Source organism: Convolutriloba macropyga, chromosome 11 (genome assembly GCF_964194025.1).
Source record: "Convolutriloba macropyga chromosome 11, txConMacr16.3, whole genome shotgun sequence".
Classification (NCBI taxonomy): domain Eukaryota; kingdom Metazoa; phylum Xenacoelomorpha; order Acoela; family Convolutidae; genus Convolutriloba; species Convolutriloba macropyga.
In genome coordinates, this window is record NC_134478.1 from 39313267 (window position 1) to 39333085 (window position 19819).

Here is a 19819-nt window from a genome sequence, read left to right on the forward strand (position 1 = left end):
ATATCGCATGTAATCTTTGGGTGAGATAGAAGGGCACAATTTAAAAATTAAGTTGCTCTCAATGCGTACCAAATAAATTTTTATGCCTTAACTTGGAACCTTTGATAAAACGGCTAGAAGTTATGACTTTCGGCGGAATACTTCATCAAAATGATTGTCAATTAAATGGCAATATGTTTGACATCTAATTTGAGGAAGTAGTCCAACGAAACTCATATCTTCTAGTTATTTTCAAAATATTAGTCAATTTGTATAAATTTATACGAATCCTTTGTAAAGTCTGATCATATCCCCACTTCAAATATTTACTATTTCGTTCTGACGTCCAAAAACAATTCATCAAAAATACAAAATCAATACAGTAATTACAATGAATGTATAGAAAACAAGCAGGAACTGAGCGAATAATACAAACACAGAAAATTTTAGGAATGATTTTTTTAAACACACCAAAACGGTGCTCACATTTTTAATGCAATAATTGGGAGTTGTCTCAATCCCATTTAGAGAATATAACCGGCAAACAACGGGCTAATTGCTCTCAAACGACAAGCGAGCAGTGGGCTTCGGGTCAAGCGATGGGAGGGAGTCGGGTGGGAAGTGCTAGGCGAGAGGGTTGTTCCAATCTCCAGGTGCAGTAGGGTGGGCTGGGAGTGTGTTGGGGGTTGCGTGAGATGAGGGATTGCAACTGGGCGGCATGACCGCCTATCACATGATAAAATTTGTCTTTTCAAAACTATTTTAGTGAACCGCATTCTTAGAAACAGGTACGACGTGAGGCTCTAAGAGAACTTAATGACCTCTAATTCAAATCATTAACTGTTTATCCGTTTTTGAGGACGAAACGTTAATTGAGGCAGACAAAAATTCGACAAAAATTGCTCTTAGAAAAGTCCGCAAGACAATTAATTTTAACTTTTGTAGGCCAGAGAGCTGAAGCCAACAAAAGCGTATTGCATACTTCGAAACTAATGAGACGCAAGTCTTTAAAAAACTTAATTACCTCCGTATAAATATAAAAATAACAATCCGAAAAAATTAAATATTTATCCCCTTTTTCAGGAAAAATAGTTTAAATTGGTGAGACCAAAATCAATCACGTAAAAATTGCATTAAAACTCCACAGGGCTAAACTAATTTATAGCTCAAACGTCGTTTGAGAGCAATTAAACATCTCTGTCCTTACTTTTTGGCTATTACTGGGTATCAAAGTACCCGTCACAAAAATATGAAAATTTTTGTCTTTCAACGCCTACACTAATGACAAACGATTCTACTCTGCTTTTTCCGTAGTTCGGTCATCTCCAAATTTTTTCACGTCTAATAAGACTATTTTAGGAAATTTTAGGACAATTTTCGTCTTGTATGAATCTTGTAAGATGATTGTTTATCTTTTACTATTCTTGCAAGATTCTGTCACAAAATTTTGTAGGACAATGCATCCTCTTGAAAGATTCTGACAGAGCTTTACAAGAGCTTACCGGATGACAATCGCCCGTTTACTCGGGTAATTTACTTTATTCTTATGATCGTTCTGCACTTTGCAATCTCTAGCCTAGTCAAACTTACTTTCTTCGAATAGGTTGCCAGATTTTTAAATAAAAATTTATATTTCAAAGACAATGCAAAGTGGAGCAGGTTATGCAGCACAGTATTGCAGTTTCCAAAAAAAATGTTCTTAAGTCCATAATTCAGCTGCAACAATTCTGCTCAGGTTATTCGAGATCTTAAACAAATCTTTATTAGAAAAACTCTTATTCCTGTGCAATTTTCTAAGTCGATTCTAAATAATGCAAAAACAGCACATACAGTGCAGTGGGTAGGGTTGTTGGAAAACCGATTGAAAAAAGTATAAAAAGGACCTTTTACTTGTTTATGAATTATTAAAGTTGTGTACTAAAGTGTTATATCGCAAACAAAAACCCATTTAAATCATTTTGATGCTAAAAGGTTCGGAAACGGTGTTCAAACCGGCAAAATGATCTTTAAATTATGTATTTCGTTAATTGAACTTACTGGAAACTAATTTATCTCATAGTTTGTCTATATTTAGTAGACATATATTGGAAATCATATTCTTTGCACACAAATTTATGCTTCTGCTTGACCGCCCAAATTTGTTGTTAAGTATCACAATTTTGACCTCTAAGGGATGTAAGGATATAAAAGCGATGAACAATTTGAACTTCCTTTCCTTTATCGATCAAACAACACCCCTAGCCACCCCCCCCCCCCCCACCCTTACCTCGAACCGAAACAGAAACAATTAAATTGACCCGAATTTTGAATAACCATCAAATTCATTTCCGCACCCTTCAGGCCTTTTCATTTTGCTTATAGATTTTGCATGCATCAATTTTTTTAATGACGATTCTAATTCTCCGCTTTTTTCCATTGTCCAATTCTTTTCCCAGTTTCTGACGTATTTGTGATGGCTCAATTGTTTTGATTATTCCAAATAATTGCCGTGTCTCAAATAACAAAAGCAAGCAGCTTTAGCGAGAGAATCTTTTAATCTAAACTAAGCTATATTTTCTCAGGTACATAGACGTTTATCCCCGGGCTAAAATCGCGGTCCTTTTTTATTTTACTTTAGTCTTGGGTTAAAGTCAAAATATTAGTCTGGCCCTTCTTTGCTTGGCCTTTCAATGTATATAAAAATCAATTCCCTCAATTGAATTCAGTTTCTCCCTTCTTTCGGCAAATGTTTCCAAGGTCGCTCATTGCGCAGTTATAAATTGTTCAGCCCCTGCGCATCAACACAAATTGCGAATAAAAACTGTGAAAAACTGAACAAAAACGCCCACTTAGTAGAGTTCTACAAATGCTCACTAAGCAGAAAGAAATCGGCTGTACGTTTTCTGGTTCTTTCCAATTGTAGCCACCCCCCCCCCCCCTCCCCCACCCCATGAATTTAGAGCCCCAATTATTGTAAAAACTCGGTGTTGGGGGTGGGGGCTACGCGCTACAAGACCAGGTTACAGGGGTGGGTATATATGGGGGGGGGTTCCTTCTTAATTGTTTAATTGTGTCTTTCTCGACTATTGGCGTAATTCAGCGTTTAAACAAAAACTTTTAGAAAAGTTTGCTTCCCCTTAGGTTATTCGTTTTCTCTGCTTTTACTGAATTCTCAATTTTCTGTTCAAATTTTCGCATTGTTTGTATGTTTCCTTCGCAGCCCATCTTTTTGGTTAAGTTTGTCTCGTGGTCTTTTCAAAAACACTCAATAATCGTCGATTGTCATTACCATATACAATAAGTGGAAGCATGATGCTTATTAAGCTATGATGCGGTGGGGGGGGGGGGGGGGGGGGGGGGGGGGTTGAGTGAGTTGGAAAAGAAAAAGGAAAATTGACAAAATATTTATAATATGGCAACTACAGAGTTTGTCAGGACAACCGTTCGGCTAATTGAGCTGTATGATGTATGATGATGGTGCGAGAGAGAGAGAGAAGGAAAGATTAGTGAAAACTCATTTAGAGAATGGTTAGCATGACCTGTCAAATTCACTTCTTTTTATCCGGGGATAATGCTGGGATTTGTGGCTAAAGTGATTGAAATATTTATCACGAGTAATCATAGCCCACTAGGCGGAGTGACCTTACCTGGTATATCAGGGAAGAATTTAATAATATATTCCCTCGACTGCTATTGGGAGACTTGTTACGTCATGAAAAGGGGGATCATTTCTGAAATCTAATATTGTTACATTGATTCTCTATGAATACTTTAACCTCTATGGGAAAAATGCTAATAAAATTTGAATAAATCTGGCACCGTTTGCCATCTCAAACACGCCCAGCCTTAGCCTTAAAAAATCTCTGGACCTAATTTTTCCTAACTTGCGTTTAACCTTTATAATAAATTTTTATCTCTGAGCACTCATTCCCAGTCCAGAAAAGTAAATAAATAAATTTAGCTGCTGAAATTTTAGGCTCCAATTTGCTTTATAGCACTATAGATCTAGTCCTTGCAAAATACTAATCAAAGTACTGACATTTTGTCACCGTTATATCTACTCTAGAATGGCAGAAGTTTTTCAAAGAGATGAAGCGTGAACATCCACTAGAGAATTCGGGATTTTAAAATATTTCAAAACTACGTCGGTACGCATCCTTAAAAATATATGCTTGAAATCAGATAACCGACGAGGCAATTTCAATGAAACAGCAAAGGGCTTATTGTTGATCGGTGACTAAACCGACTTCATTTTTGTGATCCTGAGTTGGTCATTCCCAGGGGGATTTTTTGGCATGAAAAATTTCAGATACTACTAAGCAACGAACCTCAGCTGTGCACACTGTAGCATCATTGCTGGTCAAGTTATTCTTTGAAAAAAACGTCTTTGGAAAAAACGATGAATTGAAAAATTAAATGTTGTCTGAGGAAACACTTTTAATAGAGACAGTTACACGAATTGAAACAAATGAATGAATGAGCACTTGATAACGTCAAACTCAAAAAATCGAGGCCAAAATTTTCATCCGAGAACTAAAAATTGTAGAAAAATCATCCAGCATACAAAAGGCATGCAAAATCTGGCAGCTACTATTTGATGTGTCTTTTGACCTAATAAATGTGACACTAATATCTTTGATTTTTATAGCTCAGTTTGAACCACTTCGGCTTGTCTCGAGGTACAAAATTTGATCTGACCTGAAGACCGTTATTTTTCGAGGTAAAAAATGTGACAATGCTTTGTTTGTCCAGGATAGCTGAAAAAAGGAATTTAAATTTAAAAAAAAAACATTTTTCCACCAAAGGGAAACGAGAAATTCTTCTTGTTGATCTAAGAACTTGGGGAAACCACTCTCTGTTTTAGGAAACAAATGTGTTTTAGTTTTTAAAATGAGTTTTATTTTTAAAATGAGGAATTTTTTTGAGTATCTTATTTTGACTACCCGAGTCAGTTGAAGAATTGTTCGTTGTAGGTCTGAAATTTTGAAAGGCAACTATCAGAAATGTTTTTTTTTCATGTGGGTTAAAAATTATTTTTCTACTAGATGGTGTTGTCAAATGCCATTAGTTCCTCATTTTAGCAAGTTTTGGCTGTTTTCTATCCTAATGGAAAAATTCTTCCAAAAGAAGTTAATCTTGCATGATTCTTACATGAATCTTAGAAGATTAACTCTGTCTTGCAAGATCTTGCAAGAATAACTCTGTCTTGTAAGGCCTTATAAGATTAACTTTCTTTTGCAAGAATCTAGCAAGATCTTACAAGATTTACTTCTGTTTTCGGCTGGAGTAGAAACAATGTTGGTTGTTCAATTTTCTTTAAGAGAAGATCAATTAACTGTTTATAGTTTTTGATTCTCAGCAACAGCAGCTACTTCAAGTCTGAAGTTACAGTTTCATTGAACAATTAATAAATTTAGAAAAACACGTATTTTTCTGATCCCAAAAACCTTGAAGTTTAATTTCAGATAGACTTGTATTGTTCGTTCAGTTAGGAGTCCCACCTTAATGAGCGTGTAAACTACAATGGTCCACCAACTTTAGTCGACATTGTCTTAATCATCGAAATGAGTTTAATTAAATTTTTCAGACAAACAATTGAAAGGAGGTAATTCAACAACTGTAAAAAATACTGGGCAAAAAGTTATTTTAATGGTTTAAGTTGCCAACATTCGTTGTACTCTATCACGCTATTAGTAAAAGGTTTTTCGTGTTAGAAATCAGGATGGGTAGGCTATAAATTTTTCACCAACCGAACTGAAGAAAACTATTTTTTAACTACCCCCAGCAGAGTATAGGAAACAAATCACAGACGAGTAAACTCAGATATTTACTGAGATCTTGCTTTGAATGTAGTCTTGCTTGAAGGACCCGGATTTCAAACCTTCATTTTGACTATTTTTATACTTTGAAATTTCAAAAAGGCACGTTGAACATACGTTTTTTGTTCATATATGTCAAAGGTCTCCATCGGCCAAAACTAACAAGAAACAATGAGCTTACAGCATTGAATAATCATTTCCGAAAAACGGGCTGGAGTAAAAAAAATGCATTAAGATTAGAAAATTGCTTACCATTATTATAAGCCAGCACAATTGCAAACGGCATCACCAAAATGGCCACCGCCATATCCGTCATAGCCAGAGACACCAAAAAGTAGTTTATAATGTTCTGGAGCCGTTTGTCAAACATAACTGCCAAACAGACCATTAAGTTACCATACATTGTACAGAGAATCACCGATACCAGGAAAAAGTAACACCAGCCACAAACTGCGCTGTTCTCGTCATCATTTCCGACTTCTTGAGTACTCGACTCTGATTGGTTGAAAAGCTCCAGTCCCAAAACTTCGGTTGCAATTGTTTCAATTGCGCTTTTTGTTGTCAACATTTCAGACCGCAGATTGTTGTCCAGTAAGTCAGCCATGATTTTGGTGGGAATAAGGAAATATAAGTCTGGCTTGTGTAATGCAAACTGAAATGACTGTCACTTTTGGTTATTGATTTCCGACCCAAGAATAATCTAATGTTGATGCAGTTTGTTTATTATTACTGGTTTATAAATAATTCACGCCGAAGGATCAATCATCGTGTTTGTGGCTCTGAAATGGAAAAAGCTGTGTAAACAAAATCAGGGAAAACAATGGCGTCAATATCGATGCCAAAAATAGAGACTAAAACCTGATAAAATAGTATTTCACGAAAATCAGTAGACATTCAAAGGTAATTAGTGTTTGATAGGTGCACACCTTTATCTAAGCGTGAACGAATTTCCTAATTAGATTTCCTGTTGCGTCTGTTAGCATCAAGTTACCTACCTATTATGGAAAAAAATGTTTTATTCGGATTCGTATGCACGAAAAGCAACGTCATGTCAAAATGTACCCTCTGCAGACAAATTTAATGACGTCATAAGTGAAACAGGAATTGTAAATTTACAGCTTGATTTGAAACAAGAGATGATTTTTTGAAAGCCCCTCAAGTGTGGAGACAAATTCTTCCAGACAGCTGAAAATCCAACGGAGCAAAGGGTGGTCAAATGATAAAATATGGACAAGGAAAAGTGCAGTGCACCTCTCAAGGGGGATTTGAGAATAGGCTTGGAGGAGGCGCTAGAGAAAAAAAAAGGATATTTACAAACTATATATATTTGATAGTAATTTGAATTATAATATATGAAATAAACATCTAACATCAATTTGGGAATTTGTGCACTTTCATAAGAGTCACTGGACTCGTATAATGTCCAGGATTGTTCTGCATATATTCATTTATTCTCTTAAACATTTTTTATATCAATATAATAGCATCAGATTTAAAATCTACAATGTTAAAATATCTAATAATATTAGCCAGTCGTTCATTTCTCAATAGATGTTTTTCGTAGATTCTTGGGTAGCAGTAAGAAAAACTGCAGACTAATTTGAATCTAAAGTTTTGCTATTCTCATTAAGTTGAAATAAATGGCATGTAGTACTGGTGTTTGATTCTATTTAGTTATGAGGAAAGGTGTTCAGCCAAGCCAGTACTTAAATTTGAAAGTGGATGGGCAGTAGATCAGAAAAAAATGCGCGTAAAAATAAGAGTGGACAAAGTGCATTAGCACATTGTAATTAAATTTAATTCTGTTGTCATTTTGTTGTAATAATCTCGTAAGGAAAATCATTCTGCAAAACAGACTTTTTGGGAATGAGAAAATTTCTCGGGTTGATGGATCGCTGAGGAAAAAAATAGGAAAGAAAATGAAAAGTCTTAAAATTCACGTATTTGCCGAAAATTCTATAAACAATTATTTTGACAAAAATTATATACATACATATATATATATATATATATATATATATATATATATATATATATATATATATATATATACACATACATATATATATATATATATATATATATATATATATATATATATATATATATATATATATATATATATATATAAAGTGAACTTATATGTAACGATTTCTTTCTTAGAAAAGAAAGAACACAATTTTTGCCCAGAGGACAAAAGTTTCGTTTTTCGAATATTCAAAATTTAGTTTTACAAAAACTGTTCAACACAGTAGTGTGTTCTGGCTCTTGATAGAAAATTTAGTTGTTCTCACTGCTACACCTTGTTGGCGAGAAAGATAAGGTGAAACTAAAAATGTTTGACTATGTCAAGCAGCCCTAGAAGCAATTTTAAACTGCATCAAAATCTGTCTTCAGTGGAAACGGAAGCAATCATAATTTAAAATTTAGTTGTTCTCACTGTTACACCTTGTGTACGAGAAAGATATATTGAAATTAAAAATTTTTTGGCTATGTCAAGCAGCCCTAGAAGCAATATTAAACTGCTTCAAAATCTGTCTTCAGTGGAAACAGAAGCAATCATAATTTTAAAAAATATTAATGATTGTTGTTGGTAGCGTTCAGTTTAATGTTTAAAATTCCTATTTGTAGTATTATATATATTTATAAATTATATATGTGTATTATATAATTTAAAATGTATAATTTATTATAATTATAAATTATATATATGTTTAATACCCTTAATAAACATTTCAAACATTAGACTGAACGCTACCAACAACATTCATTAATAGTTTTTTTAAAAATTATGGTTGCTTCTGTTTCCTTGTGAGAACAATTTTTGCAGCCGTTGAAATTTGCTCCAATGTTATGGGCCGCTCGACATAATCAAACAATTTTATGTGACTTAATTTATGTAGAATCAAGGTTTACTTCAGTTTTTTGTTTTCATTACGAGCGTCTACACGTTCCGAAAAAAAATCTACTTCCAAAGGAAGTGGTTGGCTCTTCCAGGTGCTGACTTACATTGAATGCGCAAAGTGCTTCAACTTTGTGAAAGGGGTTTCCACAAAAACTTGAGAGCCTTAAAATGCAAAATAGGATCACGTAAATGTGAAAAGTATTTCCGTTCGGGTGTAAGGACAATTCTTAAAATATTAATCCTTTTAATCTTTTGCCCCATATTTTTTCATTTAATGTTTTAACCTTGTTACCATGAAAGAACCATGAAGGAATATACTGCAACTAATCTGCCGCACAATTCTTTGTGTAATGCGTTTCCGTCAAATATACTTTGCGGTAAATAGTAGTTTCCACTTTTCAACTTCTAGTTAAAAAGTGAGAAAAACTGACCGGATTTTCCATATAGGGCATTTTCGTCCGCGAAGTTCGAGCATTTGTTTCACACGCACAGTGTATTAAATTAGGAAAAGTGAAATCTGGTGGACACTTGTAATGTTTTAGTTTTTTATTTCAAATCGGACAAAACATGACTGGTATTTTTTTATGAACTCGGTGAATAGTATATGGCCAAAATTTCTTTTCTATGTTGTGTACTTTTAAATATGTCAGATATAATCTCCTCGATATATATATATATATATATATATATATATATATATATATATATATATATATAAATTATTATTAAACAAATTTCCTTATTTGCTCATGTCGACAAAAGACCGTTTTCGCCTTTTTTGTGTGAGTTTCCCAGTCGTTTCTCGCAGATCCCCCGGATATCACTTTTACAAAACAAAAAAATTCAAGTAAGAACCTGGCACGTGATATATGCACTATTAGACCTTTTCTTAATAGAACAGGTTCAAGCTATAGTCTACCGAATTACGTAAAAATCTTCAACTACGTTCTTCAAAATTAGGATTTCAAATTAATTAGGACCATTTTACCATTAATAAATCGCATCATGTAGAACTTGAATTATTCTTGCCAGCACTATTGATTACGTGAACTGTTTTGAATTCACTCTGTACCAGTTGTAGAATTGAGTGAAAGTGCATTAGATCATTGTTCATACAATTGATAAGGTAGAAGGTACCAACTCATCTGTTAATCTGATAGTGACACAGACCTACATTTTATATGTGTGTTTCTTCATTTTTTATACAAATGTACGTATTCTTTTTCTTCCCTACTTGCCTAAAAGATAATAATATATTTTCCACTTGCAGCCACAGATGCAAGACACAAAATCAAGATGTGATCACGATTATGCAGAGGATAGGTTGCGTGTGTGTGAGCTATAAAAAAAGTTTGTGTGTGTGTGCGTGTGCGTGTGTGTGTTCGTGTGTGGGGGTGAGCGCACGCGCGTGTGTGTGTGTGTGTGTTTGTCACTTATTATTTTTCAATGAAATTGAATGTTTGGTTTTTTGTATTATCTTTTGGTGATTTAATTTGCAATTTCACTTTGATTATGGTCCATTCTCAAGCGTTCCTATTTCTTTGTGGTTTGTTTTCATGGGATCATTTGGAGAGGGGAAATTTTTGTTCTATTTATACTTCGTTTTCTACTGCTTTTAGTTTTTCGGAACAACAATTGAGTCGAAAATAATTCAAGAACAAAAAAAATGTTTAAATTTTTGTGAGGAACCAAGTTTTTCAAGAGTTTTATCAATTACAATATCACAAAAAATATTGGTTCTAATATCAATCTCGTCTTATATTGTTCAGATTGGGGCGAAAGAAAAGAATGTGGGTTCCTTTCTTGCTCAGCCTTCCTACCGAGCAACACAAAAACTTAGATCTACCGTTAAGTTTTATAGTACAAACTGGCCTGTCTTTTTTCAAATTTCTTCTGTTCTGATACCAAGGTTTAAAAGCACATTGTTTGTTCAATATAAATTCTAAAACATGCGATACGACGGGTAACAAATTCCTTTAAGTAAGAAGCAGATAACTTAAGATGCATATAATGCTTGTTACGCAGTAAATGAACGAATTTCATCCAACCATAATCGAGTATTTCTAAACTTTAAAATAAGATTTAAATACGTTCTAATATACGTAGAAAGTTCCGAAAAAGTTCAATTAACCTAATTTTAAGTAAATATAACCATGATATGTACCGATTGAGGTGGTTTTCGGCTTAATATTTTTAGGTTTTCTAGACAATTGCCGATTGAATACGAACTGTTTTTTACGTCAATAACATCAGACAAAAAACCAGTAAAAGAGCATCGAAAAAACCTTGCCGCCTAAGTGTCACTTGTTGTCTTGATCGTTGATAATACTAATACGTTGCTTTGTACACCTTAATGATAAAACGTAGCTTATAGGCTTACACGTTGTTATGCTTTGCACGTATTCTTATAGTCTAAAAAAGAGTAGAATTGAATCTTCCGAACTTCTGTTATTTTCCGACAGAGTTAACATTGGTGCCGCGACCCGGGAATTAATATTGGTTAATATTGGTCCATCTCGGTGTTGTTCACTAATCGGATTGAGGTGGAGTTATTGATAGTCTCAACCAGCTTGTTACCGTACTAATTTTGAGTTTTGCAATTGAGATGATTACGAAAGAGCATGCTGTTGCTCTTGTTACTCGCAGTGATGGGAAGCGAGCCGGGAAGGGAGTGTGCGACGAATCAGTTCAGATGCAATGATGACCAGTGTATCCATGCGAGGTTCGAATGTGACGAACTAGTGGATTGAGAGAATAGGCCAGACGAGCACTCAGGTTGTCCACATCCACCGCGCAAAACAACACATTGCCAGTGATTCGACCAAGGATAAAATTTTTTATGAAATTGGAACCACGGCTCAGAGACAGAACCTCAAAGGAAGAGGACGCCAAAACTGTTAGACAGAACATTAATAAATTTGTTTTTGCTGATTTGTATGACTTAGTTAGATTTAATCACCTAGACGGCAAGCTTAACCCCTCGCAATTTTTCTGATGGTGATAGATAGCAAACACTTTTTGGTCATCAATTTAGATTAAAGGTTACCAATAACACCCACAAAGTAACTTCTGAGTTGGAAAAGAAATCGATTTTGAAAATTTTTGGTAGATTTACCAAAAGTTCGATAAAAATGATATAGTCGGTTCGTATATCAAAGAATAACCTCTGATAAAGAGAAAATTGAGAGAAAATTATGCTAATTTGTCCAATTTTTAAAAATTTTTGGTCAATTTTGATGCAAATCAAAAAAACATAGAATATCAATATTGAATATTGATAAACCGTACTTTTGAGTTTAAAACCGTCCAGTTGACTGGATTACCGTTCCGTAATCAAGAATTTGCAAAAAAATTGACCAAAACTTGGAAAAAATTGGTTAAATGCATAAAATTTTGACAAATTTGTCAAAAAGATCAATTTTCCTACAAGAAGGTTCGTAGATTGAGTGAAACTCAATAAACATAAAAAGTTGTGAAAACTGTTAGACAGAACATTAATAAATTTGTTTTTGCTAATTAGTATGACTTAGTTAGATTTAATCACCTAGACGGCAAGCTTAACCCCTCGCAATTTTTCTGATGGTGATAGATAGCAAAAACTTTTTGGTCATCAATTTAGATTAAAGGTTACCAATAACACCCCCAAAGTAACTTCTGAGTTGGAAAAAAATCGATTTTGAAAATTTTTGGTAGATTTACCAAAAATTCGAGAAAAATGATATAATCGGTTCGTATATCAAAGAATAACCTCTGATAAAGAGAAAATTGAGAGAAAATTATGCTAATTTGTCCAATTTTTAAAAATTTTTGGTCAATTTTGATGCAAATCAAAAAAAACATAGAATATCAATATTGAATATTGATAAATCGAACTTTTGAGTTTAAAACCGTCCAGTTGACTGGATTACCGTTCCGTAATCAAGAATTTGCAAAAAAATTGACCAAAACTTGGAAAAAATTGGACAAATGCATAAAATTTTGACAAATTTGTCAAAAAGATCAATTTTCCTACAAGAAGGTTCGTAGATTGAGTGAAACTCAATAAACATAAAAAGTTGTGAAAATTTTCACAACCTCCGGCCAACAACAAAAAAAATTGAAACAGAGAAAATCGAATCCCTATAATTTTTTCCTCGTCGCTCCTATATGTACCGTTTCGTCCGCATCCTTTTCGTCCTTTAATATTACAATTCTCCGTGTTCCGTTTTTTTTTCAATAACTTCGCTCTCCCAAAACTTCACCTTTCATTTTCTTCGCTACTTTTCCAATTTTCGATGTAGTATGTCAAATGTGATGAAGTATGTTGTTGTTTTTGCTGTAGTATGTTGAGTATGCTAGTATGCTGTTTTGTTGTTTAGGTATCACAGCTTTCTAGGGTGTGACTTAAATTTATTCTCGAGTTACGGCTGAATTGTCCTTTGACTCTTCAACTTTACTAATTTACAAGCCTTCCTGTTGTAGTATATTGATTTTGCTGCTCTATGTTTGTGTGTACATGTATGATTGCTAGTTGGTTTGGTCTTGTTGCTTTCTAGGGTGTGACTTAAGTTTATTCTCGAGTTACGGCTGGGTTGTTTCTTGACTTTTCCAACTATCTTAGTCTACAAATACACTATTGTAATTTATTCAATTTTGCTGTAGTTTGTTTAATACCGTTAGTATGCTGATTGTTTGTTTTGGTTTGGGTTTTGCTTGGATGTGACTTAAGTTTATTCTGGAGTTACGGCTAGTAAATTTCTCGACCTTTTCATCCTTTTAGTGTACTACTGCATTGCTGTAAAATAGTTTGTCGTTAAATTTGTCGTTATAGACCCATTATGAACTATATTAGATTGTCTTGCAGTAGCTTCTCTCCTTCTTCCTAGGGTGTGACTTAAGTTTGTTCTGGAGTTACGGCTAGGTTGTTTGCTTGAGTTTTTGCTGTGGTCTGCTAACATAGTTCTTTCCGAACTCATTTCCCGCCCGTTCATTCCCACCGTCCCGTATCGTTCGTTTTCCCGCACGTCCAGTTTCCGTTCTGTCGCGCGTTGCTCGCTCGACTTTCTGTCCGTAACGTCTCCGTTTCGTCACGCGTTGCTCGCTCGACTTCTCGTGTTTCCTTTGCCTCCCTCCGCGTTGAGCGCATAGCGTTCAGCGCTCCACTTCTTTTTTTGTCGGGCACAGTGTGCTCGACGACCTTCTTTGCTCTTTGGGTGGTTTGTTTTACAGACTGTCTACAGTGTGCTGTGTTTGGTGTCTTTTGCGTTGGGTTCGTTTTGCGTGTATTAGGTTTGTTTGGAGTGTGCATATAAAATATAACCGTGTGCAGTGGTAGGATTGCTGGTCTTTGGAAATAATAACATCATGATGTCTAATAGTCTTGATCAAAAAGTCAAAAAATTGTACGCTGCCAGGTCAAAGCGTGAGGCTGAATTGCATGCTATACATGACGATATCCTTCATTGTATAATTAGTAAACTTAGGCGAGTGAAAGTTGAACGCCTAGTAACAAAGTGCAACGAAGCATTTACGACCGTTGTAGACAAAAATGAGGACCTGATTGCGTTTGCTGGAAAAACGGATGATCCAAGTGCACTTGTTCCTTCACTAGAGTCTTACTTAGAGGCAATGACAACCAAGAACGACAAGATCCTCACTTCATCACGAAACTACATCAACTCTGCTGATGATAAAGTGAGTGAGTTTCAGGAACCGAGGGCTTCCATTCGTTCTGGACTTCCCTCATTGATGACCTCGTCAAAAACATCTAGTCAGCGTAAACATGATTACGTAATTGCTAAAATGAAGCGCGAAGAAATTGAAAAACAGAATGAGGCAGCCATTCGCCTTGCTAAACAGAAAAAACAAATGGAATTGGATGAACTGGAGGAAAACAACAGGAAACTGTTGGCTGAGGCAACTCTGCAAGAATTTGAATTGTTGGACGCCGTTTCTAAAGGTAGCCAATCTGAAACCACCGCAAGTGCTAAGAGCTCAATGAGAAGTGAAAAGACTTTCCAGGATTGGATCAACACCTCACTTGCCTTAAGTTTTAACAATGAGAAAACTAGTGAACCAGAGGTTACGAAAGACCCTCCAGAATGCCCTAGCCACAATAACGGCGAAGCAGTGGAAGATCACAACACTGACATTTCAAGGCATTCCATTCCAAAAAATTGTGGAGGCAATAACTTTTTAAGCATTGAGACCTTGCAGCAACTCGACCCCTATTATTCTCCACCTGAAAATTTTTTGGCTGCTGCTAACACACAGGCGTTGTACCAGGCGCATTTAAGGGCGCAAATAGATCAAACCGGCCAGCAAGGCATGGCGCTTCCAAGCATAACTAATCAAGGAACCGCGGATAGTCAGCCGCCTTCTGTACACGCCCCAGGGGCTTCTTCACCACCCATTCAACAGCCCATTCCACCACAGCCGTTCGCACCGCAAGAAAATCAGAATAATGCAACAGAGTTATTTCCAAACGCACAACTTCAAATTTCACAATCCAGGGGACCTGAAACATCAAGTCTGCCCAAGAATAATTCGGCCCAGCAAATATGCTCCCGACAACAAATTGATTTTGTCCCCCGAGCGCCAAACGCCACTCTTCCTCCTTTTCCGACAACAAATCATCCAGCCCCCGCAATAAACGTTCCCCATCACCCAAGCGCCCCCACCAAGTCCAAACATTCAACAGCACAACTCCTAACCCGCTCATCCTAAGGTCCTTCCCATTCCGAACCCAGTCTTCGCACCTATCCTCACTGCTCCCATCCCACACGCCCCTTTGATTAACCAGCCTCTCGTCAACAACAATTTTCAGAATAGTAATAACCGAGTACACAAAGTTGTACGTTCTGTTGCTCCTCCTTTTCCAAATATGCCCAATATCCCTCCTGGCCAAAGTTTTGTGCCAAATATGAGTCATTGGCGTTTTCCGCAGCACAGACCGTCATTAATTAAACAAGACATTACTACCGTAAATAATGTTGCTCCAAATGTACAAGCACACATTGCACCATCAGCTTCTAATTTTCCACAACAAATATATTTGAATTCACCCCTTATGATTGATATGCAATCACCATCCGGCACACATCAGGAAAACCCGATAGCAACTACAAGTAATATTGTACCTGGTCTGGCCACTCCGGTTTTTCAGCCAACATACCCTTATGTTGGGCCCACTCCGTTGAGTTGGAGTGGTCCGCAGGTGTCTGCACCTGCCCCTCCGATACCGGACAATGCGTCATTGATTAGGGAATTAGCTGATGCAACAACCAGCAAGAAAAATGACCCCTTGCCAGAATGGAAACTTGCTCAGTATAATGGCGATCCATTACAATGGCACGAGTGGTATGGTCAATTCAAAAGCGCGATTGACTCGCAATCGCTAACTGATGACGTTAAATTGACATACCCTCGTCACTGGTAAAGCAAAGATTGCAATCACCGTGTTTGCTTACTGTGGTTTAATGTACAAGGATGCACTAAGGACTTTAGAACGTAAATTTGGCTAGCCACAGGCAGTCGTAAGTGCACACTTGGATAAACTAAGAAATTTTCCGCCTCTCAAAATGCACAATAGTGATAACATCATTAACTATTCTGCAGCCATATCCAGCCTCGTTGGGGTTTTCAAGTCACTATCATATGATGCTGACTTGAAAAGCGCTTCCCTACTTAACCAAGCGGTACAGAAGTTACCACCAAACATGAAAGAGTCATGGTCGCTCTTTACGGTTAAGAAGCACTGGGTTAAGCCTACCCTCCTTGACTTTAACGATTGGCTCAAAGAAAAGGCTGAGGCCCATGATCTTATGAAACAAAGCGCAACCAAGGCAAGGCCTGAAGATAACGGCACTTCAGTAACCAAGACCAAAACAGCCTCACAAGTGTTTGCATCAAATTCACAACAAAGGGAAACAAAGAAGCAAATGCCATCCTCTTCCACAAACACTTACTCTCGCTGTATTGTATGCAAAGGTAACCACCGGCTATGGGAGTGTCGAGTTTTCAAGGAAAAGACTCCAACCCAGAGAGCTAAGTTGGTGGGGGATAATAAATTTTGCTTTTCGTGCTTACGCGAGAAGCACACAATCCGCCAGTGCCCTCAACCAAGAAAGTGCCGAGCAGAGGGGTGCAATAGTTCGCATAAAACACTATTGCATGGAGCAGATAGGGTTTTTCCAGCAAAACAGTCAACAAATACCAATACTATCCTGCCTTCGGGCAACACAGGTCAAAGTAAAGCAACTACTAGTCAACAGCCGTCTAATGAGACTACAACGATGTCATCAGTTACTGAAGTTAAGGGGCTTCTTCAGCTGACTGAATTGCAGTTGTTCAATTCGTCCGGGTTAGATACCAAGGCTTTAGTTTTGTGTGATACCGCCTGCAGTAGCTCTTGGGTGGCCGGTAGTCACGCAGATAGACTCGGTTTGTACGGTAAAGCACTAAAGTTAACTGTCAAGGGTATTAATACCGAAGAAGTAGTTGATACTAGAGTTGTTGAAGTTACTGTGAAACCAAGAGATTATCAAGATTTCGAACCATTTACCATCAACCTTTTCGTTAAAGAGAGTCTGAACGTCGGTTCTGATATAATCAATGTACAGGCCCTGCAAGAGACTTACCCACACTTAGCGGTCCTTGACCCCGTGACATATTCCTATAAAGACATTGAGATGATACTCGGACAAGATCTCTATCATGCCATCCGCCCGTTAGAATACTTCTCTGCCGATGAGAAGCGTTCACCTGTTGCCGTACGCTTACCCATAGGTTGGGTCTTAAGCGGTCCGTTACCATCAAGTTCGTGTTTAAACTCAACGTGCTTTAAAGTGAATATCGAACATGACAAGGAGTTAGCAAGTCAAGTAAAGGCAAGGTACGACATTGAATCATTCGGAGCGAATAAGCAGGTAGACCCACGATCTGCAGCAGAGGCAAGGGCTCACGAAATTCTTGAGAGTACCACCATACACAATGGCCTGAGATACGATGTCGGAATGCTATGGGCAGCAGATAACACCAAGCTCCCAAATAATTACTTCTCCTCCCTTGTGCAACTAAAATCTCTCGAAAAACGATTGGCCAAGGATGAAGACCTTAGAGAAAAGTATACTAGCACCATTACGGAAGACCTAAATAAGGGGTATGTAATTGAGGTTCCGGACGCTCACAAGGTTGAGAACCGGTCCGATAAAGAGTGGTACCTAACCCACCATCCGGTTTTAAAGCCGAACAAACCGGGTAAGGTGCGTAGGGTGCTCAATGGAGCAGCAAAATTTCATGGCACCTCACTAAATAAATCTTTGCTCACTGGCCCTGATCTGCTCCAAAATCTTATTTACGTACTTCTTCGCTTCCGACAACATCCATATGCCGTCTCTGCCGACATCGAGGGAATGTTTCTACAGGTTGGTGTATTACCATCAGATCAACCATCACTTCGCTTTCTGTGGCGGGAGGACCCCACAACTAACGTTGTAGTGTATCAATATACGCGCCATATATATATTCGGGGCTAAAGACTCGCCCACATGCGCCAACTATGCATTACAACGCACTGCGAGAGACAATGCCAAGTTTTACCCCGAAGCTGCAAAAGCAGTCCTTGAAAACTTTTACATGGACGATTACCTTGACTCAGTGGAGTCTCCTGAGAAAGCCATCAATAGATCGGAGGAATTGGTACATCTTCTCCATCTCGGTGGGTTCAAGCTTACAAAGTTCGTAAGCAATGTGCCAAATCTGGCTGACCGAATTGATGGTTCTCCTCAATCTACTGAGCCCAAGGTTATTGTTTCATGTCAAGAGGATTCATCGCACGTGCTTGGGCTGAAATGGGACCACACTAATGACACTTTAGTTGTGAGTCGGGGTACGAGCTGCGCTATCACCAAATCCCTCACGCAACGCTTGGTCCTAAGTCTTGTCTCGAAAGTCTTTGACCCCATTGGTCTTGTCGCACCGTTTACCGTCGGTGCGCGACTGCTCTTAAAAGACATCTGGCGTGCCACAGGACAACAATGGGATGACGAGCTCCCACAGGACAAGGTTCAAAGATTTTTGGTTTGCAGTGCGGACTTACCAAAGCTTGAAAACATCAAAATGCCCCGAAGTTACTTTAGTGGACCCTTTGACAATATAGAGTTGCATATGTTCGGTGACAGTTCGCAGGATATTTTCAGTGCGGTCGCATTCTTGCGAGCCCGTGTAAAAACACCTACGGGCGAAGAAAAAACAGAGCTTGCGTTTGTTTTAGGGAAAGCGCGTGTGGCGCCAATGAAAGTAATGACTGTCCCAAAACTCGAATTACAAGCAGCTCTACTTGCCGCTCGACTGAAAAGGGAAATTACACAAGCACTTACTGTAACTGTTGACCAAGTATTCATGTGGACAGACAGCACGACCGTTCTCCAATGGATTAACTCAAATGAAAAGCAACCAATCTTTGTCGCAAACCGCGTTTGTGAAATTTTGGAGTATACCAGCGTTGACCAATGGAACCACGTCGAAACTAAGGATAATCCAGCTGACGCTGGCACGCGTGGAATGTCCGCTGAGGTTTTGCAACTAAGCAGTTGGGTCAATGGTCCACATTTCTTAACTAACTCAAGGTTCCCTTTCGTGCGAACAAAGACGTCATTAATAACATCAAACTTGGCGTCAACCAAGCAGTCATTATAGAAGACACTGTTTCTCTCGCTACATCCGTTAAAAAACGGACATTTCCCGTTCCGTCGTTATTCCCATTTGATAAGTTTAGTTCTTATCAAAAGTACTTGCGCATTGCCGCATACGTTCTCCGGCTTTTGCCGAAACATGCCGGCTACCGTAACCCCGATGGTAGCATTACCGACCCTACTGAGCTTGACGAAGCCGAGCGTCATCTACAGTATTTGGTGCAAGGAGAGTCATTTGAAGCCGAAAGAAAAGATCTTCTTGGCAATAAATTCGTTAAACGGAGTAGCCGAATTGCTCCACATTCACCGTTTATTAGTCCAAATGGGCTAATCCGTTCCTCGGGCCGCATCAAGCGGTTAATTGAAGTTGGGTTTAACGTAAAGTACCCAATCATCTTAGATGCCCGTCATCCGTTTGTAAAACTGTTCCTTGAACACAGCACGTAAAGCATTATCATCAGGGC

At 37.6% G+C, this 19819-nt stretch overlaps 1 protein-coding gene across 7 annotated transcripts in view; it reads right to left on the reverse strand.

The window, feature by feature from the left end:
• LOC142349624 (5-hydroxytryptamine receptor 1F-like) overlaps positions 1-19819 on the reverse strand; it is a 166626-nt gene that overhangs the window by 8030 nt on the left and 138777 nt on the right. For 6 of the 7 annotated variants that reach the window (XM_075401315.1, XM_075401317.1, XM_075401316.1 and 3 more), the window contains one exon: positions 6030-6556. In XM_075401315.1, coding sequence (XP_075257430.1) covers positions 6030-6381 — 352 coding nt within the window. In that variant the 5' untranslated portion in view covers positions 6382-6556. Of the gene's footprint in view, positions 1-6029; positions 6557-6772; positions 7393-19819 lie in introns of those variants that run through there. The other variant, XM_075401322.1, reaches the window with a different exon arrangement.